We start from the raw sequence: 27109 nt of genomic DNA, 5'->3' as shown, positions 1-27109 counted from the left end.
ACAACCTATATATAGTCAAATAGCACTGTAGAGCACTGTCCTCCCATTGTTAATTGATTTGCTCAAGCAGGCACCAGTAACATCTCCATTGTGAGACTTGTTGTTACTGTTTTTTGGCATATAGAATATGTCACGGAGAGCTTGCCAGGCTCTGCCGTGCGGGTGGGATACTCTCCGTAGCTTGCCGGGCTTTCTGAGAGGGATGGAGGAATCGAACCCAGGTCAGCCGCATGCAAGGCAAACAGCCCTACCTGTTGTGCTATCACTCCAGCCCATAGAGTCAAATAATTCAAAATTTTTTATTGATGGGCCAGAGGGATAGTTAAGGTGCTTACTTTGCATGCAACCAAACCAGGTTCAATCCTGGGACCACATATGGTCTCTCCAAGTATCAGGAGAGATCTCTGAAATCAGAGAACATGCCCTGAGCACAGTCAGGTGTGGCTCAAAATAAAACACACCCCCCCACACACACACAAAAAAAAAACCCTTGAACAACCACCATAAAAAGCACTGATAGAGACTATAAATTCGTTTCATTTCTCCCAATCAATCCTTGTATGATCTGATACACCATTATCTAATATTCTGAATAATATTTACACAGCTTCAATGTGTTATCTCTATCATTTTATTTTCTAAACAAACATATCTATGTTGTTCTTTAAAAAATTTAAAATTATAAAATAATTCATTTTCCAATCATTCCTTTCCAATGTCTACAGAAATTTCAGCCACAAGTATCTGGTTTCACTTAAATGTAAAGAAGGGGAGTGGGGGAGGGCACAATGGTTAGGGCACTTGCTTTGCACACAGCTGGCCCAGGGTAGATTCCCATCAGCACGTAGGGTCACTCAAGTGCCACCAGGAGTGACCCCTGAGCACTGAGCCAGGGATAAGCCTGAGCACTGCCATGTGTGGCCCTAAAACAAATAAACTGACTGAAAAGATGAGACTAATTTAGGGAAAAACAAAATACATTTAATCATAAACTATTCATGTGCTTTGTAACTTAACAAACATCCTTTTAAAACCATGTTAAAAGCAATGCAAAATTAATTATTTCGGTTCTGCTTTGGAGGCAGGATTTGGGGTCTGGGATGGAAACGTTTGAAATAAGGTTATGGGAAGGTGTAATGATGGTGGGATTGGTGTTAGAATACTAAATGTAATGAAATACTGTGAATAACTTTATACAAATAAAATTAACTTAAAAAATAAATAAAACCATGGGGGCTGGAGAGACAGCACAGCGGGTAGAGCATTTGCTTTGCATGCGGCCGACCCGGGTTCGAGTCCCAGCATCCCATATGGTCCCCTGAGCACCGCCAGGAGTAACTCCTGAGTGCAGAGCCAGGACTGACCCCTGTGCATTGCCAGGGTGACCCAAAAAAGCAAAAAATAAATAAATAAATAAAACCATATTAAGACTATTTTAAGTAGTTAAAATTAAAACTTTAATCATGCAAATATCAATTACATTTTTAATTTAAAATTTTATTTCTTATTAATTAAAATAAGTTCATTTTAAAAAACCCTACCTTAGAATACAGTATATGTTTTCACTGCACATGAACAACAGTACAAATACAGTAATTATAATGCTCAAATCTTAGGATCAAACTATTTACTGAGTTAGTTAATGCACAACAATTACATAACCCCTTATCTTTAAAACTTCATAGCATTTTTCATTTTAGCAAAACAATGCCAACATGAACTGAAATTAAAAATCAACACTCTGTTTGCATGGCAAGGGTAAAGGCTAGCAATAAATTCATTTTCTCAATTTATCTATAAACCAAAACAATTTTCTTTTTGAGTCTGACAAGGCTAAAAACTACTAAATAGTAAATAGAACTGTGTGACAACAAAATAAATAAAAAGTTAAGTTCAATAATAACAGTATATTTGCCAGGGTCGAGGCTTCCTGTGTACAAACAGATCAGCAGGCCCACCTTGAAAACCTAAATATTAAAACTAAGGGCTGGGGAGAGGGAATTCAACAGGGTCAGCACAGGCAAAGCACACTTTGCACGCTGGAGGCCCAGCACTGTATCCCCAGGAAATGAACCCCAAGCACTGCCAAGAGTGACGACCCCCTCACCCACACACACACACACACACACACACACACACACACACACAGACACAGAACCAGGAGGAGCCCCTGGGTACTGTGGGGTATGGCTCAAACACAAAACAAGACCTAAAGTTAACATAACATCATGCGATATCTAATTATAGCAGAAAACTGAGAAGAACATTTGTTCTGGGTGAAAGTTTCTTCTCTTAAACACTTGAATTTAAAGAAGTCCAAAAAAAAACAACACTGTAGCTGCTTCTGGAAAATATATTATCAACAGAAATGTCACAACTGGGAATACTATCTGGTGGTCTGAAAACTGAAATAATAAGGTACAGTGAAATGTTAAAAGAAATAGGAATGTGAAATATAAAATGGGTAAGTGGATGATCTGAAATTCAAAACCTGAAGTGAAATACAGAACGGTGAGTTAATTATTTCATGCACTTCTTATTATCAGTAATTGCTACCTCCATTCTTTCGATGAATTTTTTTTTAACAAGTAAGTTTTTCTACAGAGAAATAGTGTTTGAGGAAGAAGTCACTAATTTTTTATAAATTTAAATATGGCTTTTGGAACTAGAGAGAATTTTTTTCTTAAAATTTAAAATTTTTAAAACTTGCAGTGGGCCAATGAAATATTTCAAAGTGCTTAACATACGTGTATGCAGTAGGCAAGGGTACGAGGCCCCAGTCTGATACTTCACACCACGTGAAGCCACTGAAAACCACCCATCGTAGCCAAAAAATCACACGCAAAAATATGGTTCACTTTCTAATAAAAAAAAGGATTATATACAGAAGCAGTAAGTCAACAAATTAGAAGCTCATTCTTCTCAGAAACCCAAAATTGCTACCTTTGGTCTATTTTACAGATACCTTTTATCTCATAAACTGTTATTTCTCCCAAAATGATCATTCTTACATGCAACTCTTACATAAGATTTTTAAAAACAACAAAACAAAATATTTCATTTATTCTTATATACCTACTCTCAACAGAATATAGAAGTTGTAACTTTTAAAACTGGAAAGATTGTACTAACTTAGATCAATCAGACTATACATCCGAGCCAGATGTCTGGCTTGTGGAACACCAGCAGTGTGCAGAGCACAGCTGGAAGAAGCAACTGTGAGGACGAGATGCTGCTCGAATTAATCTTCGTCGTCTCTTTGCAAAGGGATTATCTGAATTTCTTTAGCTATCCTTTCTGCTATTGTTTTGCTATTTGCGGCAATGATTCTTCGTGACATCAAATCAAATGGTCCACCTGAAATCAAAGTATAATGGGTAAGTTAATATCTTGAACAAAAATAATGCCTACAAAACTAGTACAAAAGTCCTACCGTCATAATACTTTAATACTCTTTAAAAAACTGACTGTGGGGGGCTGGAGCAATAGCACAGCAGGTAGGGCGTTTGCCTTGCACACAGTCGACCTGGATTTGATTCCCAGCATCCCATATGGTCCCCTGAGCACCGCCAAGAGTGATTCCTGAGTGCAAAGCCAGGAGTAACCCCCAAGCATCACCGGGTATGACCCAAAAAGAAAAAAAAAACAAAACAAAACACCTGACTGTGGGCCAGAGAGATAGTATAGCAGGCAGGGCACTTGCCTTGCATGCAGCCACCCCTAGTTCAATCCCCAGCACCCTATTTGGTCCCTGAACCCCACCAGGAATGATACCTGAGCACAGGTGCAGGGGTAAGTCCTGTACACTGCTGAATGTGGTCCCCACTCTCCCTCAAAATAAGGAAATAAAGCAAAGAGAAATAGCCCCCATCTTTACCTGGTGTGGCCCCCAAACCAAAAGTAAACAAACAATAAAATAAATTTGCGATGCATTAAGTATTGGCTACCTGAAGACCAAAATAACTTGCACTAGAATGAAAGGACATCCTACTAAGAGAATATATCTGCACAGCATATGTCTCACAAGGCTTAATATCCAAAGTATACCAAAAAAAAAAAAAACCTAAAAATAAAAAACTCAACAATTGGGAAAAGGAACAGGCCAAAATTGGGCAGAGAGCGAGAGAGACCCAGCACAGCGGTCAAGGCTCTGGCCTTTGCACGTGGTGCCCCTTCTGTGCACCACTCGTGGCTTTCCCGACATCCCTGAGCATAGAACCATAAGTCAGTCCTGCCAACAGTCAGGTATAGTCCAAATAGCAAAAGAAAAAAGAAAAAAACATTAAAAAGAGAAATTCCAAATGACTCCATTATCCCACTTCAGAGAATTTACTGGGAAAAACACAAAAATACTAATTCTGGTGCCAAGGAGATCACTCAGAGCATGAAAGCGTCTGCTCTCCCCATGTGGGAGCCCTGGGTCTGAGCCCAGTCCTCAAGATCCCCCAAGCACCAAGCCACGAGTGGTCCAGAGCACTGCTGGCACAGCCTATACTTCTTTAAAAAACACCAAGAGGTATATGCACCACCAAGGTTACACCACTATAACAACTGTCAAGAACTGGAAACGAGCTGGAGCGATAGCACAGCGGGTAGGGCCTTTGCTTTGCATGCGGCCAACCCGGTTCGATTCCCAGCATTCCATGTGGTCCCCCAAGCACCGACAAAAGTGATTCCTGAGAGTAATTCCTGAGTGGAGAGCCAGGAGTAACCCCTGAGCATCGCTGGGTGTGACCCAAAACGAAAAAAAAAGAGAGAGAAAAAAAGAACTGGAAACAATATAAATGCCAACTGGTTGAGGAATAAAGAAAATAGGACAGAAACAGATGCAGGCGTATCTGTTTCTATACAAAGCACAATTCAGCTCTTAACAAAACATAATTCTGAAGGTAGAATTCTGGAAGCTAGAAAGATCACACTGCAGGCTCAGCACTTGCCTTGCACACGACCCAGGCTTGACCCTGGCACCCATACCAGTCCCCCAAGCACTGCCAGAAGTTAGCCATATGTTCTGCTGCGGTTGGTCCCTCAAAATGAAAACAAACCAAAAAATGTTTGCCTTGCACGCGGCCGACCTGGGTTCTATTCCTCCGCCCCTCTCGGAGAGCCCGGCAAGCTACTGAGAGTATCTCGCCCACACAGCAAAGCCTGGCAAGCTCCCCGTGATGTATTCGATATGCCAAACACAGTAACAAGAAGTCTCACAATGGAGACGTTACTGGGCCCACTCGAGCAAATCGATGAACAACGGGAAGACAGTGCTACCGTGCTACAACAAAATACATGGAGCATAAATGGTATTATGCTTAGTGAAATACACAAGATAAAGATTAAATACCTAAATAAAATAAAATATGCATCAAAATATTAATGAACAATTCCCAGAAAAAAGGAGGGCATATATATCTGTAGGGTGGTGGATATATTGGATTCTCAGTGAAATAAAGGCTCATGAAACATTCCCTAATACAGTGCTCAGTTCTAAAATAGTGTTGGCTCTGCTCGTGATATATTCGATATGCCAAAAAAAGTAACATTAACGGGCCTCATTCCCCTGACGCTGAAAGAACCCCCAATACGGCAAGGTTGGGAAGGACAATTAAGAAGAAGCTGCTAAAATCTCAGGCTCCTTGTGTTCCTGGAGCAAGTAGATGCCATTGGGCTACACTAGTACAGGACAGGGGCGAATGGAGATGTTACTGGTGCCCTCTTAAGCAAATCTACGACAATGGGGTTACAGTGATACAGTGATGCTACAACAGCAATACTGCAACATAAATATAGCAAAAATGTATACTTGAAACTTATACAATGTTGTATGTTGTATGTCAGTATATCTCATATATAAAAGGGTCTGGAGCAATAGCACAGCGTGTAGGGCGTTTGCCTTGCACGTAGTTGACCTGGGTTCGATTCCTCTGTCCCTCTCGGAGAGCCTTGCAAGCTACTGAGAGTATCCCGCCCATACGCAGAGCCTGGCAAGCTCCCCATGGGGTTTTCGATATGCCAAAAACAGTAACAAGTCTCACAATGGAGATGTTACTGGTGCCCACTCAAGCAAACTGATGAACAACGGGACCACAGTAATAGTGACAGTGATATAAAACCAAAAGGGAAAAGAAAATAAGGCACTAGTTTCTTTCTGGTCCAAATCTGTTGTTTCGTGTGGAGCATGGCGACAGGCACTGGAGCAATAAGACCTTGCAGAGCGGTCCTGACGCGAGGCCCCACGGAAGGGAGTATCTGGGCAAAGTTGGCAAGAACAGGCTGTCAGCACCGGGTGTCCGGCCTTAAGCTTCACTCGATCTCCAAGTCGCATGCACCCAAGACAAAGAAAACTGTCATGCACGCTTAGCAGGTCATCCTAACCGCAGCCTCTAGCCTTAAATGGGATTGGACCGGGGCATAGCAGGGCAGGAAAGGTGATACTGATCTTTATGTGAATGGACCTTCCCATAAGCTGAGAAATACGTGTGTACTTGGCAATCAAGTCAATCAAGGCTGCTCCTGGACAGGGTTTCTCCATGCGCCCGTCACCCTTTGCCCCACATCTGCCCTGACTCAGTGTGCAATGTGTACAGGCACCTCGGGGGGAAAAAAAACTGTTCCCCAACAGTTTTGTATGGTCTGTGTGTTTTATGTTAAGGAAAATTGGTTTTTAGGAATTACCGTAAAGAGGTCGGACAGATGGCACAGCGGGTTAGGCTACACACAGCTGGCCTGGGAACGATCCCCAACGCCCCATATGGTTCCCCAGCTCCACCAGGAGTGATCCTTGAGCACAGAGTCAGACAAAGCCAGGAGTAAGCCCGGAGCACAACTGGGCTTGCCCCTTAAACACACACACACACACACACACACACACACACACACACACACACAATCAAAGCAAGTATTTAATCTCCCTAGGACCAAGGCAAAACGATAACAGAGAGAGTCCACAAAGGTCATCGCTCAACCTGTTCGTGGTACAATCCACAGACTCAGTGACCTTCGAGACTGTTCCTGCAGCTTCGCAAGAGTTCCTGGTACTCACATTTGAAGAGCTGAGTCATTTATCTCCATTCATATCGCATAACTATTAGCTTTTCACTCTTATCTCTCTCCCAATGTTTATTCGTTTGATTTTGCAGAAAATTAAAAGTGGCATATTTGTCTTTCTTTAAGAGCTGAAGTATAAAATGTAGAAAAGGGGAAGAAAAAAAAATTCTCTGAAAAAGAGCAACCAAGAAAAAAGTCTTGTTCCGTATTGTACCTGACACATCCATCAGCACGCCGCCAGCTTCGGTGACAATAATGCCAGCCCCTGCCATGTCCCAGCAGTGAATGCCCATTTCATAGTAGGCGTCTGCGGCTCCAGTTGCCACCAGGCACATGTTTACCGCTGCAGTTCCCACGCCTCGGATCCTAACAGGTAACAATTAAAAACAAGATGACTGGGGGGAAAAAATCTAAATTCCAGAGAAGATATTCCTCCTTACCTTCAGTTGCTGGAGCGATAGCACAGTGGTAGGGCGTTTGCCTTGCGCGCAGCCAGCCTGGCCAAGCCAGGTTCGATTCCTCCACCCCTCTCAGAGAGCCCAGCAAGTTACTAAGAGTATCTCACCTGCACGGCAAAGCCTGGCAAGCTACCTCTGACATATTCAATATGCCAAAAATAGTAACAACAAGTCTCACAACAGAAATGTTCAATATCCCGAAAACAGTAACAACAAGTCTCACAATGGAAATGTTACTGGGCCCGCTGGAGCAAATTGATGAACAATGGGACAATGACAGTAACCTTCAGTTCAAGCGACGACTGATCATTTGAACACATCTAGAGGATACAGGTACAAACCTGCCATTTCTAATTTGAGAATAACAATTCTTCAAATTTAATTATCATGACTACATAAATGATTAAATTAATCCTCACAAAGCAATCACTTAACAGAATATTTTTAAAAAATCTTCAGGAGGAAAATTAAGACAACATAATAGTCTAACTATAATGCCATGCATTTATATTCATATTTGTTTAAATCCAGGAACTAAAGCCAACAATACAAATAGCTTCCAGGAGAGTAAAGTTTCTGTTGCTTGTTTTCAACTTTGTGCTATCAGGACATGATTAAAACAGGGCCTGGGCTCTACTTACACCCAAACCTGCCTGGCAAGATCACAAATTTGCCTTCTCTTTGGTCTATGTCCTTAGAAATAGACTAAGGTAAGACAGGTATGGACAGACTGATGACCATTACAGTCAGTAACTAAATGCTAAAAGAAATGAGTGAAGTGAAAGAGAAATACTCATCATTCTTGGTGGGAATGTTGACTGGTTCCATCACTTAGGAAAACAATATGGAGAGTACTCAAAGAACTGAAAATGGAACCCGCAAAAAAAAAAAAAATACATATATATATAGCAAAGAAATGATGAAAGGATGATATTATATGTATTAGATTATCTTGCTCAGTTATCCAACTACAATGGGAAGAGAGGATCTTTATAATGGTCTACCGTTATCATGCAGTCAAAGTTAACATCATCAATAATGGGACAAAGAGATACATACTAGTAAGGCCACATAATAGGCTTAATCACCACAGAATAGGCTTAATATTTCACAAATAAAAGAAATATATAAAGAAATAGCAAATAAATGTAATAACTATAATACTATAGCATTAGGACAATAACACAGTCATATCAAAAAATGACAGAACTGAGATCAAACAAAAGTTATGTTAAAACGAATAGGTCTAGAAAGGTGGAGATAGTACAGAGGTGAGATGTTTCCCTTGCACACAGCTGACCCAGGGGTTTGTTCCCTGCACCACATTTGGTCCCCCAAGCCGGGTGAGAAGTGATCCCTGAGCACAGAGCCAGAAGTAAGTGTGTAGCCTCAACCACCTCCCAGCCCCCGCCAAATAGATCTAATGCTTTCATTCTAATAAGTATTTTTTGAATTGATTGTAAAGCAAAACTCCACTGTTTGTTCAAGAGACAAACAAAGTGATGCAGAAGGACCATAAATAACATTTTTAGTCTGGGCAAAGATTTGCCCCATAGCAGGAAAAAAAAAAAAAAAGCAGGCATTTTTATTTATTTATTTATTTATTTATTTTACTTTACTAAGTGAGAAACTGAAATAAGTTCATTTTTTTTTAAAAATTGAGGATTTCTTTAAAAAAGAAGACACGCATATACAAAATGTGAGACAAATCACTGCTGCTAACTACTGGAGAGAAATTAGAAATACACTGAATTGTGAGTCTGCCTTTGCATATGTATAACTCTGCAAATAACTCGAACATTTCAAGGAAATGGGTAATTTCTTAGACTTTTGAAATGCTCCAGATTAACAGAGGTTCAAGAGACCTGACTAAATGTAACATCTGACTTTAGACTGAATTTTGCTCTGCAAAAAGAAAACTTCTCCCAAAGGACATTGTTACAACAGCTGACAAAACTGACCATGAATGCAATCAGATAGGAAGTCAATACTTCTACTGTAGTTATAGGAGAAAATATCCCTTGTCTCAGGAAAGAACAAACTAAATTATTTAAGGGTAAAGAACCACGATACAGCATCCGAGCGATAGTTCAGCAGGTAGGATATTTGCCTTGCATGCCTTGCATTGCATGCGGCCAACCCGGGTTCAATCCCCGGCATCCCATATGGTCCCCCAAGCACCAGCAGGAATAATTCCTGAGTGCAGAACATCGCCAGATGGTGTGACCAAAAGAGAAAAAAAAAAAATAATAGAACCATGATACAAATAAATTTATCCCTAAACTATTTGAGCGGGGGAAAGGTATGCATGTAAAGAGAAAAAAAGAAAAAAATGATAAAGTAAATGGGGCAAAATATTAACAACAGGTGAATCCAGGTAGAATGATTTTTGCGTTTCATTTTTGCAAATTTTGTTAAGTTTAAAATGATTTATGAGGGTTCGAGTGAGCAATCGGGTATTTGCCTTGCTTGTAGTCAAGCCTGCTTTGACCCCTAGTGCCACACAGATTACTTGAGCAATGCCACAGTGACCCTAAGCACTGCCACAAGCAGCCTCCAAGCACCACCAGGTGTGGCCCAAAACCCAAAGGAATGAATTATTTTTCAAAAGAACGGTTTTAGGAGGCTGGGGAGCTGGAACAGTGGGTAGGTGCCTGCCAATCCCTGGCATCCCATATGGTCCCTCATGCACCACCAGGAGTAATTTCTGAGTACAGGAACTCCTGAGCATCGCCTGGTGTGGCCCCAAGCCCTGCCCCCCCCAAAAATGTTTTAAAATTAAATTGTGGAATCGCTATTGTGTTGCAAAGGGTACTGATACCATCTGTGTAAAAACAAACCCTTGATTTCTGAAAGAAAATTCATTCCTTAAATGCAAAGTTTGTTAGAATTTTAGAAGAAGAAATAAAAAGTGCTTACCCGTGAATGGGAATGCAAAGGAGCTTTTCCATATTAGAAAGAACAATTTTTATTGTCTCTGGTGTTCTCGAGGAGCCCAACTCTGTTACTAAGAGTGATTTGGTAATATCTAAAAGAAAATGTTTTTAATAAACTGGAGTTAAGAGGAAGAAATCTGATACAAAAAAAACATAGACACTTATAATTTAGAATAAAATGGGACATTTTATTCTCTTCTTAGTTGTATTGATTTTCTTTCCAAGCTCTAAATAGTAAAATGCTGATAAATCTGCTACCCCCAGTGTTTTTTTTTATAAATGTCAAAAAGGTTCTATTTCTTTGTCCACCCTCTAAAAGGGTAGAAAGAATTTCACCAGCCAGCATGCATGTCTGTACTTATAGCCAGAAAAAGAAAAAACTTCTAACACAAAAAGGTGGAATTGAGAAATACTTGTCTATATACTTAGATCTGAAGTAATAAAACCGAAGTTAAAATTACATAGCAACTCTGATCCCCACTTACCAAACTGACAGATTATCTAATACTTCCACTTCTCTCTGAAACAGTGAGATTGACATTCAGAACACCCGGCTGACTCCCGCTGCTGTAGATCCTTCTCTTCATCCCTCCCGCCAGTGGAAATGTGTATCTGCCAGCTTATTCCAAGCATGCTTACTACTGTTGTGTCTACATGTAATTACCTACTGAATACTATGTAAACAAATAATTACAAAATGCAAAGAGTTGTTTTTGTAAAAGCTATTGTTTCTCAGATTCTGAAACATACTGCTTTTCTGTTTCAACTCAACCAATGGAAAACTGGTTTTTATTATCACATAAATCTAAAAAATAAAGCAAATTTCTACAGGACACAACTATATAGTATTTGTATTGAGACAGAAAGCACTTTTTCTTTCCTTTATATTTTTCATTCCTAAATTAAATGATTTTATCAAGTCTCGGATATCGAATTTTCTTTTTTCTTTTTAACTTTTTTTATGGAATCACTGTGAATACAGAGATGCAGGAGGATTCCGAACTTAAGACTGCTTTGCCTAAAATGTATAGTCGAAGTGACATCTGCACTTGTTTGTTCATTGCAGCCCTCTTTACAATAGCCAGAAACTGGAAGAAACCTGAATGCCCAAGAACAGATGACTGGTTAAAGAAACTTTGGTACATCTACACAATGGAGTACTATGTAGCTCTTAGAAAAGATGAAGTCATGAAATTTACATACAAGTGGTACAATATGGAAAGTATCATGCTAAGCGAAATGAGTCAGAAAGAGAGGGATAGACATAGAAAGATTGCATTCATCTGGGGGATATAAAGTAACAAAGTATGAGATTAATACCCAAGAATAGCTGAGATCAGCACCAGGAGGATTACTCCATAACTTAGAGGCCAGCCGGGTATCCTAGAGGAAAGGGCAGTTCAGATAGAGAAGGGAGCACCAAATAAAGGATGTTTGGAGGATCCTCCCAGGAGGGGAGATGCATGTCGAAAGTAGACTATGGACTGAACATGTTTGCCACTCAATGCCTCTTTTGCAGACCACAACACCCAAAAGGAGAGAGAGAACACAGGGGATTGCCCTGCCACAGAGACGGGGGGATGGGGGGATGGGGGTGGGAGGGATATTATCCATGGTGGTGGAAAATGGGCACTGGTGGAGGGATGGGTATCTGATCATTGTATAATTGAAACCAAAGCACAAAAAATTGTAAATCTACAACTTTAAAAAAAATAAAATAAAATAAAGGGGAAAAAAAAAAAAAAAAAAAGACTGCTTTGCCTGTATCTAAGTTTTGGTGAATCCACATGAATCTGAAGTACAAGCTATGGAATATGTGGTTTGATGGTAGCACCGTAGCACAGTCCTCCAGTTGTTCATCAATTTGCTTGAGTGGGCCCAGTAACGTCTCCATTGTGAGACTTGTTGTTACTGTGTTTGGCATATCGAATACGTCACTGGGAGTTTGCCAGGCTTTGCCATGCGAGCAAGATACTCTCAGTAGCTTGCCGGGCTCTCCGAGAGGGACGGAGGAATTGAACCCGGCTCGGCCTGGCCGCACACAAGACAAACCCTACCGCTGTGCTATGGTAAAAATGCAACTAAAAATCTCAAACAATCATCACATAGAAATAATGAGAATGCCAATCAAGTTTATTTTAAAAAAAAAAAAGTGTATGTATCGCTTCTAGTCTTCTCTGACTTGAACAAACTTTTCTACCACAATTTACAACCTACTGACTGGCACCAATGGAGCCAGAGCAGAGGATTTTGACAAAGGATCTGTGTTGCAGTGGCCAAAACTATAAACCATGAACTGCATGAGGACAAGGAGTGATGGTCCTCTTCCAGTGCCTGAGGTGCTAGCCAGACGCAGGGCCTGAATTGTTGGTGCAATCACACTTGCCCTTCCAGCTTCCTTCACCACATTCGAAGGTGGTGAGGCTGACGTTAAAAAGCAGAGGGAAAACAAACACAATTTACATATTCGTTGACACTCAGAGAACACCGAAGCGTAACATTCAAAAACCATAAAATACAATTTGTACTATGAAGCGAATGAAACATTAGATAACGCTACCTTCTTGTTTGGAGACCTGGAGTTTTTGGCCATTGCAAAAGGCGCCTTTTCCTTTCCTGCCGGTGTACATCTTATCCTCCACACAACTGTACACAACTCCAAATTCCATCTGTAGAAGGGAAACAAGTTTCTTTTGCCAAACCTGAGTAGTTTTCAGCACCGAACCATTTTTCTAAGGCAGCAACAAAACTGAGCCTACTCAGTAATGCTGTTTAACACGAAACTGTGCCACCTTAAAATGCTGATTGCCAGTGGAATCAGAGGAAAGAAATCAAACTCGAACCCAAGCCTCTTGCCATATCCACTTCTAAACCCAAGGGGCCCCATCTGACCTCTGCCTCAGACAAGGATACACCTTTCAAGTTTCCTAATATGAATCTTTCCTCTTTGCTATCATTCCTTCCTATCCTTTCATTCTTCTCCGAATAACTGTTCCATCAACTGAGATTCCCGCCTCTTGGATTTCAATTCTGGTTCCTTCTACCAAAATGTCTCCTGCTATCACCAAAGCTTCCGAGTTTCTTCTCTGTTTCCTTTACTACCACAGAGCAGTGAAGTTGTCAGGATGTAGACAGCAAATGGTGTGTGTGTGTGTGTGTGTGTGTGTGTGTGTGTGTGTGTGTGTGTGTGTGATTATGGTAGAAAGGGAGCAAGAATGTCTATCGACTGCCTAGCACCAGAGCATCAAGCAAGGTCCCAATCCTGAAGTAATGGGGTGAAAATCTTCAGGAGTATTATGTCCTCCCCCCCAAAAAAAATTCTCCTTTTGCAATAATCAGGGGGGAGCATGACTAGGTGAGTCCAAGGAAAGTGGGAGCAAGCTCCAGCTCATTGAACAATCACGGGGATACTTTTTAGCACATCAAAATCTGACCCTGAAATCATAAAGGGAAGAGGGGTCAGAGAAACAGGGCAGGGGCAAAAGGGACCTGACAGCTTCTCTTAGGGGGCTGGAGCAATAGCACAGCTGGTAGGGCGTTTGCCTTGCACGCGGCCGACCCAGGTTCGATTCCCAGCATCCCATATGGTCCCCTGAGCACCGCCAGGGATAATTCCTGAGTGCAGAGCCAGGAGTGAAGGAGTGATCCCGGGTGTGACCCAAAAAGCAAAAAAAAAAAAAAAAAAAAAAAAAAGAACCACACTACCCACTGTGTTTGTGGGAGGATATTTGCTATCCTTAAATAAATACTTATTCCCAGACAGGTTCTATTCCCCTCACTGGCCTCCTCTACCTTTTAAGGAGGGTTTGCTTTGACTATTTCACACTCCCCATAAAACGTTTCTTGGGGAGACGTGCTGGGGAGCTGTATGACACCCTCCATTAGCGTCACTTTGTCGGAATCTTCTCTGCCTAACTCCTACCCGTTGTGTACCTCAGATTTTGGTGGCTTTATACATTTTTCATTCTTTCATCTCATTTCTCTGTTAGTCCCCTGTATCCTTAGAAGCTGGTTCTTGCCATTCCACCATTTCAACTACCACCTCAAACTGAAGCTGCCATCAGCCCCAGTCATTACAAAATAACCTAGAGCTGCAGAAACCCCAACCTCAAAGAAGTAAAAAAAAAAACACCTAGACATTATCAGATTACACCTCATCTTTTCCTTACATAAACCCCCCCTCCAAATTTTTTGCTGGAAACATGTTCTGAATTTAGCATTCCTTGCCTACTGTCACCACCCCATCTTGGTTCCAAATCACCAATATCGCCACTAAAATCTCTCTCTACAGCCAGTATTTCCCATGATTCTGCATTTAAAAACCTGTACCGGGGCTGGAGCAATAGCACAGCGGGTAGGGCGTTTGCCTTGTATACGGCCAAACCAGGTTCAATTCCCAGCATCCCATATGATCCCCTGAGCAACGCCAGGAGTAATTCCTGAGTGCAGAGCCATGAGTATCCCCTGTGCATTGCCAGGTGTGACCCAAAAATAAATAAATAAATAAATAAATAAAACCCTGCACTGGTTCATGCAGCTTAAAAATAAAGGCTAACTGGGTGGGAGAGATGGTCCAGCGGGGAGAGTGTTTGCCTTGCATGCAGCTGATCCAGGTTTGACCCTGAGCATCCCAGACGGGCCCCCACACCCGCTAGGAGGGGAGTCCCTCCGTGCAGAGCCAGGAGCCAGCCCTGCGCACCACTAGGAGTGGCCAAAGGAGAAACAAAGCTTAACTTTTCCGGCATGACCGCATCTAACTTACCCCCTCAGTCTGCTCTCGCCACTTCCCAGGCTTCATTCATCCCAAATATTCCCTTTCCCCACACATATCACACTCTCCAGCAAGCTCTTTCCTGCTGAAATGCTTTTCCTTGTTACCTGGACAAGGCTTTTCTAAGTCCCAGCTGAGAAGACCAAATTCTAAGAACTCTTTTGCTAAGAATTTCCCAAACCAGAGCATTTTGCAAAATTCATTGCCCATTTGGGGGCCGGAGTGACAGTGCAGTGAATAGGGCATTTGCCTTGCACGCGGCTGACCCAGGTTCGATCCTGGTATCCCATATGGTCCCCTGAGCACCACCAGGAGTAATTCCTGAGTGCAGAGCCAGGAGTAATCCCCGAGCATCGCTGGGTGTGACCCAAAAGGGAAAAAAAAATCATTACCCATTTTGTTATTTTACTGTCATAATTCCATAACACATAACATCTTTTATCTGTTTGTGCATCTTAACTGACACTGACTTGCCAATTCACCGTCTGGGACAGTACATAGCCTGGGGCTGATTAGACTAAATGCTCCCACAGCTTCTCTAGGATGTTCTCACAGATAAACACAGCCCTGTGGCTACGGTTTCATTTGCACTAAACTGTCCTTGCTTCCAGAGACACTTTAACTCTCCTGCTTACAAGCTGACCATACATATCACAAGATCTCGGGAGAAAGGCAAGGAAGATACGATCCTCTATTGTCTGATCAAATAGTCAAGTAGCAAGGAAATGCAACAGCTACAAATCTTATTCTACTAGGTTAGACATAGCAAGTGTCTAGATTCTTTTTTTTTTCCTTTTGGGGTCATACTCAGTGATGCACAAGGGTTACTCCTGGCTCTGCACTCAGGAATTACTCTTGGTGGTGCTGGGGGGTGGGGGGACCATATGGAGTGCTGGGAATCGAACCCAGGTCGGTCACGTGCAAGGCAAATGGCCTATCCACTGTGCTGTGGCTTCAGCCCCAGTGTATAGATTATTGCACACACTCGCCATCCTGCAGCCTTGTTCCAGCGCCTGATTCTGTCCTAATCTTCCAATGTTTTCCTGCACTGCCAACTATTTCAGCATTAAAGCACAAACTCTACCTCTCCACTGCAGCAGGTGAAACCGCAACTCCTCTCACATTTGACTCTATCAGATACAGAATAGGGATTAAGTATTAAATTGAATTTCAGCTACTTTGTGTTTTTTTTTTGTTTGGGTTTTGGTTTTTAATAATTCTTGCCTCTCAAAAAAACATTAAATCTTCTGCACTGGCAAGAAGTATCAAGGCAGTTTTAATAGTTCTATAGCATATTTCAAAATAATGCAGTTCTATAAATTCAACAGACACAAACCTGAATTTATTACGAAAACACACTGATTCTTTCTCGGAAAAGAAGAGCAACCAACTTTTGGCAACCATGAATTTAAACCACATACCTTTTTATTTACAACAAAGCCAATGGAAACAGCTACAAAAGGAAACCTTGGGGAGGGGGGGTGGAGGGGAGAGGAAAAAAAAGCGAAGATACAATGTTATCATAACAGAACTCATTGCCAAGAAAAATGTTTTGTTTTGTTTTTTTTTTCCCCTAATATAACTGCTTACAAAATGTTGCAGAACAGTTTGGGCCCTCTGCCTGAGAACAAGACAGCCTTTTATCCAGGTGGGAGAGAGGGCAGGGGTGGGATACGGGGCTGATCTATACAGGACACTGTGGTGCAGAAGGAGAAACACTTTCCCTTCTTCCCTTTCAGGTTCCATACAAGATATGAACAGGAGACAACACTGAATTAAGTCTAAGATGGAGTCAAGACAACAAACTCAAGGGCACATTGCAGGGGAAGCCTGGGGCCATCAGAGGAAGGGGGGAGGGAGGGGAGGAGGAAGAACAGCCCGGGAAGACCAAAGGAGTCTGGTCATTAAGTACCCTCCCTGCCAGACAAGTAAAACCCACTGGTAAGCCATTATCTCTGGGCTAGCGGGTACCACGGCAGGATGGATCCCCAGCATCCCTTACGGTCCACGGAGCCCCGCCAGGAGTGACCCCTGAGCCCAGAGCCAGGAGGAAGACCTGAGCACTGTTGGTATGACGCAAGAACAAACAAAATGATCTCTGGGGGCCTAGAGGAATAACTCAGCGGCTTTAATGCTTGTCTGTCTCGCATGCCACAAGTTCAAATCCCGTGACCCATATGGGCCGCAAGTTCAAATCCCGTGACCCATATGGGCCCAGTGTGAACCTGGCACCTCTGCTTGGGCTTGGCCACCCTGCTGTCATCAAGCTCTGGCACTGCAGGTCACTTCTGGCCACACCACAGTCAGGTCTGAAAGCACCAAAGGAGCAAGTTCTTACTTTGTGAAATCTTCTGTCATCTCCTGCTGTCACTGACAGGACTGAATTAAGTGGAAGGTCATCCAGCTGAGGTCCAGAAGATACTCTATTGTTTGCTGGCATGGGAAGACAACCCATCCCTTGCATTGGAAACTGGCTCTCAATACTTTATACTATCTGCCATTTCATAGCTATTGAACATAAAATGCTTTAGTCTTTATTTTTCAAAAAATATAAATGATTTTTTTTTTAATTTAGCTGGTCAAGATTTTTTTTTTTCCAAATGATTGTTTCTTTAGTCATTTTCCCACAACCTGGACTGCTTGGGTCTACTTGGACTACGGGGTTTAAATTGTACAGAAAAAAGGGGCCAGGGAGGTAGTATGGCGGGTAGGGCATTTGCTTCGTATGAGGCCGACCTGTGTTCAATCCCAGCATCCCATATAATCTCCCAAGCACCGCCAGGAATAATTTCTGACAGCAGAGCCAGGAGTAACCTCTGAGTATCATCGGGTGTGGCCAAAAAAAAAATTGTACAGAAAAAGTTGTGACTCAACTCTAGCCCAAACTTGATGCTTCATATCTGAAAAGCAAATACTCACTAATAATCTCTTCTGGTGCTAGTAAGATGAGGTATATACTTACTGAGTGCCAAGCGTAAGCTCTTTATAACGATCCTATCCACTGAATCCTAACAATTCTAAGAAGCAGGTGCCATTAATATGGCCATTTTATGTTTAAAGTAAATCTCCCAAAAGATACAGCCGACTCCACTCCCTGCTATCTAGCCAACACATATGAAAACAATCCCCAAAGATATATGCATGCCTATGGATGAAGTAAGTCAGAAGTAAGAAGTCAAATACCAGACGATCTCATTCTAGGTCTCCACAGAGAGACACAGAGGTCTCTGCCAAGAGATTTCTATAGCACAGAGAAGCAGGGGAACAGGCAGAATGAAAACAAAACCACGAAGGGGTGAGAATGCAGAGCTGGGGGTCCCAGAGAGGCACGGGGGGAGCGGGCCAGAGGGACTGAGGGACAGAGGCCCAGACACGGTGGACACTCAGGAGATATGGGGTCTTTGTTGGTGGCTGTGGCATGGTAAGGTACATTCGGAAAGGGTGAACTTGTACTCCTAAAACAAATATAGTGCTGTAAACCAATGTTACCTTTTTTTTTTAAATGATCATTTCATAGACAAAAAACAAATCTAAAGCTTAGAGAGATTAAGTAACTTTCCCACGGTCATCAAGTCTGTCTATAAAAGCTAAAAAGAGCACCAAGTTTCAAAGACAGATCTGTTGATCAATTCTACAATGATATAACATTTGGCTCTGGATCTTTCTCTCTCTCTCTCACTCTCTCTCTCTTCTTATAGAGGGGGCAGTGCTCAGGGGAACATGTGCAGTGCCAGGGATGAAACCGGGGTCAGCCTCATGCAAGGCAAACACCTTAACTCCTGAACCATCTCTCTGGCCCCTACCATAATCCAATATTGACCTTACTTGCTCCTTACCTGATAGAGCAGTAATGTTGCTCACTTCTGTTTTTGCAAGGTTTTAATTGTGAGAATGATGGTGAACAGGGATGTTACTGCACAAATCCCATCACGACTATTTCATCACTCACCCCAAGTGAGAGATGCCAGAAACACTCTGAATTCCCAATAGAGGTTGATTGAATGAATTTTTGGTCTTTGTCAAAAACATTTTACTGCTGTCAAATTTTTCAAGTCACCCCTCCCCCCCCAACATTCCATACGGGGTCTTGACCACAGTTTAAGGAGCAGACGCTCGAAAGACTCGCCCAGTAAGTACACAAATACTAATTACAATGCTACAATCTTAAGACATACCTATGCACAAAGTTAGTTGTTCCATCAATAGGGTCAATGATCCACGTGGGATTGTCCGTGAGGAGACTTTTCTCCCCTGCTGCTACAGATTCCTCACCGATGAAACTAAAAGCAAGAAAAACAAACTCTGAATCTTGGCATCACTCGACCCTTAATGCGGCTGGAGCTACACGGTCGACTGCGGAACATGACAAAAGTCACCATTTTCCACAGTGACCTTCTCCTTCAGGCTGAAGAAGGTAGAAAATCTTTACTTCCTCCCCAGCATAGTCATGTGAAAACTCTTCGTTCCCCTCTTTCTTTGAAGGAAGCCAGCAGCACATAGTACACAGAGTACTGTACTAGAGATACATAGAGGTACATAGAGGTCTGTAGATGAGGAACTCAGGGAAAGTGCCAGCAGATAAGCACAGGGCAAATGAAGGCTGCCGCAATCACGTGCGTGACCAGACTTCAGCCCCAGTTGATCCAGAAGAAAATGCAGCCCTGAACAGGTTGGCTCCGACTGTATGAGACTGGGGGGCGAGCACTGTGTACCGAGCAAGCGCTTCCCTTATTCCTGATCTCAAGAAATGTGGGAGGTAGTAGACAAGTGCTGCTTGGAGTTGCTGAATTCTTATTTACTCTGCAGCAATAGGTGAGATTAAATGTCTTGGGACTGGAGCGATAGCACAGCGGGTAAGGCGTTTGCCTTGCACGTGGCCAACCTGGGTTCAATTCCCAGCATTCCATCAGGGGTGAGCACCGCCAGGGATAATTCCTGAGTGTAGAGCCAGGAGTAACCCCTGTGCATCGCCAGGTGTGACCCAAAAAGCAAAAAAAAAAAAAAAAGATTAAATGTCATTCCCAAAACTAATCACCCACCGAAATTTCTTTCCTCTGTTTCCCTAAAGCACACTTTGCAGTGTATCTCTGAATTCTGTACATAGTAACTGGGTTCACTGATTTTCTTATTTCCTTCCCTAGTTTCCTTCCCCCCCCCCCCACCATCAAGTGCTACTAGCTTGCCCTAATCATTATCATTATCTGTTTTATTTAAATAATGTTTATTTTGTTTTAATGGGGGGGGCCACACCCTGAGTTGCTCAGGGGTTACTCCTGGCTCTGCACTCAGGAACTACTCCTGGCGGTGCTCAGGTGACCATATGGGATGCTAGGGATCAAACCTGGTCAGCCACATGCAAGGCAATCACCTTACCCACTGTTTTATTGCTCTGGCCCCTATCATAATCTTTTTTAACAATCTATTTTTCTCTTAGTTCAATATAACTTTATTAACTAGAAGTATATTAAGTCAGAGTCTCCTGCCCCCGCGCCTGGCTGTCCTCACCAGGATCCGTTGGAGGGGGGCGGGTTGAGTTCCCCCCCACCCCAGCAGAGCCCCAGCAGCCGAAGACCTCCAGAACCAGCCACAGCCATGCTGAGACCACTCTCTACACGTCCGGACAAGCCACATGCATGAAGGAACAGGCATGTGGGTCCCGGAGCTGAGATCTCCAAGCCTGTTTGGATCGGGACTGGGCCTTCTCCACCTAGACCCTCTATCTTTCAGTAGGTAGGAGTCACACCCACCAGCTGCCGCTGGCGCCAGGTTGGTCCCATCAATGGCCAAGACACAGAGACTATAAAACCCAGCTCCTGGAAGAGAACAGCACAGAGTCTCCTGCCCCCACGCCTGGCTGTCCTCACCAGGGCCCCTTGAAGGCCTCTTGGAGTTTCCCTCCTCCCAGCCCCAAGCAGAGGCCCAGGAGCCGAAGACCTCCAGAACCAGCCACAGCCATGCTGAGACCACTCTCCACACGTCCAGACAAGCATCATGCATGACGGAACTGGCAGAGAAACCCAGGCATGCGTGTCCCGGGGCTGAGATCTCCAAGCCTGCTCGGATGGGGACTGGGCCTTCTCCACCCAGACCTTCCATCTTCTAGTAGGTAGGCATCACACCCACCAGCTGCTGCCAGCACCAGGTTGATCCCATCAACGGCCAAGACCCAGAGACTATAAACCCAGCTCCCAGAAGTGCATGACCACATTTGCTATCTCATCTCATCTCATCTCATCTCATCTCATCTCATCTCATCTCATCATCTCATCTTATCTCATCTCATTTGCTTTCTCATTCTTACTTTGGAGAACCTGGCAGGCTACCAAAAATATTCTGCCCGCACGGCAGAGTCTGGCAAACTTCCCGTGTCATACTCAATATGCCAAATACCAGTAACAATGATGGGTCTCATTCTCCTAACCCTGAAAGAGCACTGAATATGGCTCTTTTAAAATCTCAGGGCTAGGAAGAAGGAGACGTTATTGGTGCCTGCTTGAGGTAATCAATGAACAACAGGATGATCGTGATCGTGATATTAAGTCAGACCTTTGAACATTTTCCCACCTCAATGGCTAAAACACCAAGACTCACCAATGGCATGACCAGGAAGTAAAAATATCACCGTGAAAGTTGGAAAATAATGACACAGTTTCTATTAAGACTTGTACGCCTGTCAGAATTCGTTTATTAATAGTTTTTCTGAAATCTGCTACCACCCCTCCACGTAACAAAGCAAGCATGATGGAGAATAAAATAAAATTTCTAATTCATGACTACGATAGGCATTTGTCATGTTGGCTTGATAACATTCCAAGTCTCTGCTTCCTGTGAAGGAATCCAAATCTCCCCAGTCTGCTGCCTACAGACAGATTGAGCAAATAGCCTGAGCTCAACAGGCAGATGTTCTTGCCCGGGATTTGTTAGCTTGATTTAATGAGGCAAATAACCCAATGCCAACAGTCAAATGGGAAGCTACAGGGCAAGAGATAGAGTACAAATAAGGTGCCTGCCTTGCCGACCCAGTTCAATCCCCAGCACCACCTATGGTCCCTCATGCATTGCCATGAGTGAGCCCTGAGCACAGAGCCAAGAGTACCCTTGGCAATGGTTCCTGGGGGCTCTCCTCTGCTTCCTGTCTAAATTCAGCTCTCAAGCAAAGCTCCAAAAGAATTCCTTTTAGCTGAAGTTAACTCAGGTTAATTCCAGTGCCTACAGCCAAAAATTGCTTTCAACCGGGGTTTATCTTATCCTTGGAGAATAAAATAAGAAATATTCCTTGTTTACAAAAAGAGAGAGAGGAAAAAAAAAAGACATACCTGTGTGATGGATACTTTTTCTTTATGGAAGAAATAAGCATTTTCTCAACTTTTTGATCAGTAGCAGTGACCAAATCAGCTGGGGAGCTTTTAATCATAACATTCATTTCATTTTTCAGAGCTTCACAAACCACCTAAAATTTTGTTTTGGTAAGAAAGGAAAATTTTTAAGCACATTAGTCATGTTCAATCAAACTATGCGATGAAATACAGAAATAGTCCAATATTCAATCTGTCTCAAATGATATTCTAAAATTTCTCTCAACACCATTTCTGTAACATCTTACCTATAGTGGTTATGGACACCTAGGAACAATATCATAATCTAGTAAATCATACTGGATTATGATGTTGTACCTAATCTTATTTTAGAGTCACAACTGCAGATACAAAAAGTTTAGTGAGGGATCAGGGAGTTAGCTCAGTGATCGGGGGTGTACATCTTGGATGTCCAGGGACCTGTGATTGATGCCCAGTAACCCCCTGACCCTCTGAGCACCACGAGTTGTAGTTCTAGGGGCCTGCAGTCCCTAAGGGCTGAGTAGTACCACATTCCCAGCCCTAGCACTGAACTGTCCAGTCTGGGAGGAAGCCAACTCCGACTGACCACCCCTCAAGAAAACATTTAATGAGGACCAGGAAATGGCTCACAGGACTGGGATATGTGCTTTGCATGCGGGAGCACCAGGCTCAATTTCCAGGTCGACACTACCTGGGAAAAACCCTTGAGCACTGCCAGGTATGTCCCTGCCCACAAAATTGAGTTTAATAATAGAAAAATAGAATATTCACCACAATAAAAATATTTAGCAAAATGCAGAAAACACAGGTTATTTTTTTATTATTATTAGTGAAACACCATGAGGTACAGTTGTAGATTTACAATTTTTTATGCTTGGGTTTCAATTATCCCTCCACCAGTGCCCATTTTCCACCACCATGGATAATATCCCTCCCACCCCCACCCCCCCATCCCCCCCTGCCTCCGTGGCAGGGCAACCCCTTGAGAAAATACAGGTTATTAAGAATATTTACTGAGGGCTGGAGCAATAGCACAATGGTAGGGCATTTGCCTTGCATGCGGCCGACCCAGGTTTGATTCCCAGCATCCCATATAGTCCACAGAGCACTGCCAGGAGTAATTCCTGAGTGCGGAGCCAGGAGTAACCCCTGTGTATCGCTGGGTGTGACCCAAAAAGAAAAAAAAAAATTAACTGAACTTAATAAGCTGGAAAACCTCATGTTGTCCATAGCCATCACCTATTAGGGCTCACAAGATTTTTGTTCATACCTCTCCAGCTTGTCTTGCTAGGGTTACTGCATAATCCATGCATTCCTGCCAAGGATCAGCCATCTTCTCAATAAAATTAACACCTATAAGGACAAAATAGTTACGAACCTCTAAATGTCTTCACTACAGAATTAAGAGCTCACAGATGCATATCAATTAGTAAATTATCTCCTTTGGGGAGTCACTTCTTCCTTATTCTAGATTCACTCATATACCCCTTTAAAAAACATCTCTGGACCAGAAAGATAGTACAGGGTTAATGTGTTTGCCATGCAAAAAGGGTTAATGATTTGATCCTTGGCACTGCATATGGTCCCTTAATCACCACTGGGCATGACCCGCCCAAAAACAAGACAAAAACAAACAATCAAAAAACATTCACCTGGGAAAGAGACAAAAAGATACAAGAAGCATTTTATGGAGGGAAGAGGTTGACAGGGATTAAACCCAAAGCTTCCCGCATACATGCAAAGACTGTGTTCTACATCTCCAGCTTCACAAGAAATACCTGGATGGAAAATAAAATGAAAATTCGAATGGCTGAAATAAAACAAGCTTTGAAAGAAAGAGACGGCACAATCCACAGACTCAATTATTATGCCAACTCAATGTCAGGTCATTCAGTGCTCCACAAATGTTGTATTTTTTTTCCCAGTAAGGCAGTAAAGATGAAGAACTTTAAGCTATGAGGTGAGCAATGACTTGCTTTAAGGCTACAAGTAAATGACACAGAAACTGAACCCAATTCTGACATTAAAGTCCACTGTTTTATTTTAACATTCTGGGATAAGGAAGGTGGTTCAGGCTGGAGTTCAAAACCTGGAGCTGCAAAAAAAAAAAATTTAAATATACATAAGTGTGTGTGTGTGTGTGTGTGTGTGTGTCTGTGTGTGTGTGTGTCTGTGTGTGTGTGTGTGTGTGTGTTGCTAGTCTAGTTTAATGTTCCAAGGAAGGAAAATTCCAGGACCAACAGCAAATAATAAAGCAAAAGAAAAATTTCCTTCACCGAGTTTCAGACAGAAAACTTATTTTTAGGGTTCTGAACTGTCCAATTTTCCACAGACTGGTAAAGAGATAAAAATAATTTACCACTGCAGAGCTGACCACTCTCTGAAGTCTGTACCGAGCACAGAGATGCTTTTTAAACTGTCAGACTCAAGGGGAAAAAACGTGGCATCATTCTGAATCACTAGCAAGCAACCCTACTTTCATCTCTGTAACTGAGAACAACTGACACAAAACTTCAGTGGAAGACTACGCAGGGACATCTCCAGAGATGCTCCCCCACAGCCACCGGGAGAAGGCGGGGACGGGAGCACACAGGACCCACACACTCAGCTTTCCTTGGGATGCTTTTCCTTCCTAGTGTAAGACTTTCAAACAGGTAAAAATCAATCCTCTTCTTGAGTTGAAGAAGCAACAGCTTCGAGCATGGCAACTGTTACTTCCAAATTCTCCTCCCCCTAATTCTTACTCCTATCTCCAAGATGAGAACAGAGCTAGATGTTCTTGGAATGTGTTTGCTTTCTTGCCAGAAACTGCAAGTCATATCTCCACCTTCTAAGGAGCACTAAAATAACTCCTACCAATGGAAAGAGCCATTTCAAAAGAGACCCCTTCTTTTAGGGATTAACCATCCCCAGAGGTCCTGATTTGTTGAATCAGGTAACAGATATGTGGTCGTACAGGACACACAATGCCCCACAGTGAGGAAAAGACAGGACTGGCTCACACTTAAATCCTCTAGTCAGGAAGCATATGTTAAATCACAGGCTACATGCAAAAATCACCAAGAGAAGTAGAAGGCATACAAGTAGTGTGTGATCTGGGAGCTTTGACTCGGTGGAAGGAATGAGGTTCCCCGAGAACATGATCAGCCAAGATCTGAAGGGCAAGTGAGATTGCTCAGAGAAGACCAAGAGAAACTGGGAAGGATGAGGAGGAGGAAATAGAAGGGATCTTGAGGAGGTACACAGGGACTTGGAGATGAGATCTTGATTTAAGAGCCACAAAGAATCATTTCCCACTGCACAGCATAGATTGCAGGGTGGAGGGAAGAGAGAACAGATATGGGTCAAGAAGTCAGACGTGTGAGTCAGGATATTTAGACTTCAAGGGCAGTAGTACTTAGGACACCCCGGGGCTGGCTTCAGGAAAGGGGGAGAACTTGAAATTCAAGACAGGAGCTACTTGCTTTGGGAAGTAAAGTAGGGGAGAAAACTTGGTTGTTAACAGGCTGGAGATGAGATCTAAGGGGAGAAGAAGGATTCAGTGGTGCCCAGATTTCTCTCCAATCTTAGCAAAGTGAACAGATGGTGGTGACATCCATGGTGCTGACACAGAGCAAGAGAGTCACTTTGGGTTTGGGGTGGAGGAGGTGGGGCGACCACGAGTCTAACCCCACGAGCTTCATCAGGAGAGGTTGAAGGGGTCGTGAAAACAACCAAGCAGCTGAATAAACGGACCCTGCAGTGAGGGGGGTGGGGGAGGGGTGTCAAACGGCCCCAGGTACCAACATGTGAGTTATCAGAGCGGGCAGCAAGTGCAGCGGAAATCCTAAGGAGAAAAGAAGGCAGAGCGGGAAGCTTGGGGAACGCCCTGGAGCTGGAAGCGCCCCTAGAACTTGGAGCACGGCTCGCAGGGCACTTCACAACCCCCTGCCCGCATCTGGACCGCTGCTGTGAATGCCTTCTGCAGAGTAACTCCCGAGCGAAGGGACTCGGTTCTAACCCAGTTCCTTTCCAAAAGGCCATCCCCACCTGCAACATTTCCAACAGTTTCTGCCCGGGTCACGGCCACCGCCGCACTGTCTGTCATCTCCCTGTGCCCCTGTCCCTGGAGGCTCGACAGAGCCCGGTAGGGGTCCCGGGGGGTGCTGCCCAGGGGTCCCGGGGGGTGCTGCCCAGTCGCTCCAACTGGGATAGGCGACCTCGCGGAGCAATGCAAGTAATGCAATCTCTCTCTCTCTGAACTTCTCCCGAGTCGGTCTCATGAAAACAAGGGCAGACCTGCTGGCCCTCAGCGGCCACACGGCTCCTGCATTCCCGACGATCGCGACCGCGGACCCGCTACTTGACCGCTGCCTGGGCCCCGGGGCGCCGCCCCCGCCACCCCGACCGCACGCGGACCCCCGCACCCCCGCGCCTTTCCGACGGAGGAGCCATCCCGCAGCGCCCGCACGGGGGCCGTGGTGGGGTGGCAGATAGCGGCTCTCGCTCACCTGGGCTGGGTGCACGCCTCGCCCTTTACGAGATCCGACGCCTCTGGGGCTCGCTTCTTCCGGGGATGAAGGACCC

General features: G+C 43.5%; 1 protein-coding gene across 1 annotated transcript; it reads right to left on the bottom strand.

Moving 5' to 3' along the window:
* Positions 1-1425: 1425 nt before the first annotated feature.
* IMPA1 (inositol monophosphatase 1) lies at positions 1426-27109 on the bottom strand. Its single transcript, XM_056109873.1, has 9 exons — positions 27034-27109; positions 23814-23896; positions 22523-22656; positions 19382-19486; positions 16628-16673; positions 12996-13104; positions 10419-10527; positions 7256-7407; positions 1426-3357 (listed from the first exon to the last, which is right to left on the bottom strand). The coding sequence occupies exons 2-9, from the start codon at positions 23874-23876 to the stop codon at positions 3242-3244; spliced, it is 834 nt and encodes a 277-aa protein (XP_055965848.1). The 5' UTR covers positions 23877-23896; positions 27034-27109; the 3' UTR covers positions 1426-3241.

The sequence above is a fragment of the Sorex fumeus genome, unplaced genomic scaffold (assembly GCF_029834395.1).
Source record: "Sorex fumeus unplaced genomic scaffold, SorFum_2.1 ptg000002l, whole genome shotgun sequence".
NCBI lineage: Eukaryota > Metazoa > Chordata > Mammalia > Eulipotyphla > Soricidae > Sorex > Sorex fumeus.
Note: the sequence above shows the minus strand (reverse complement) of the source record. Positions and strands in the feature narration are given on the sequence as shown.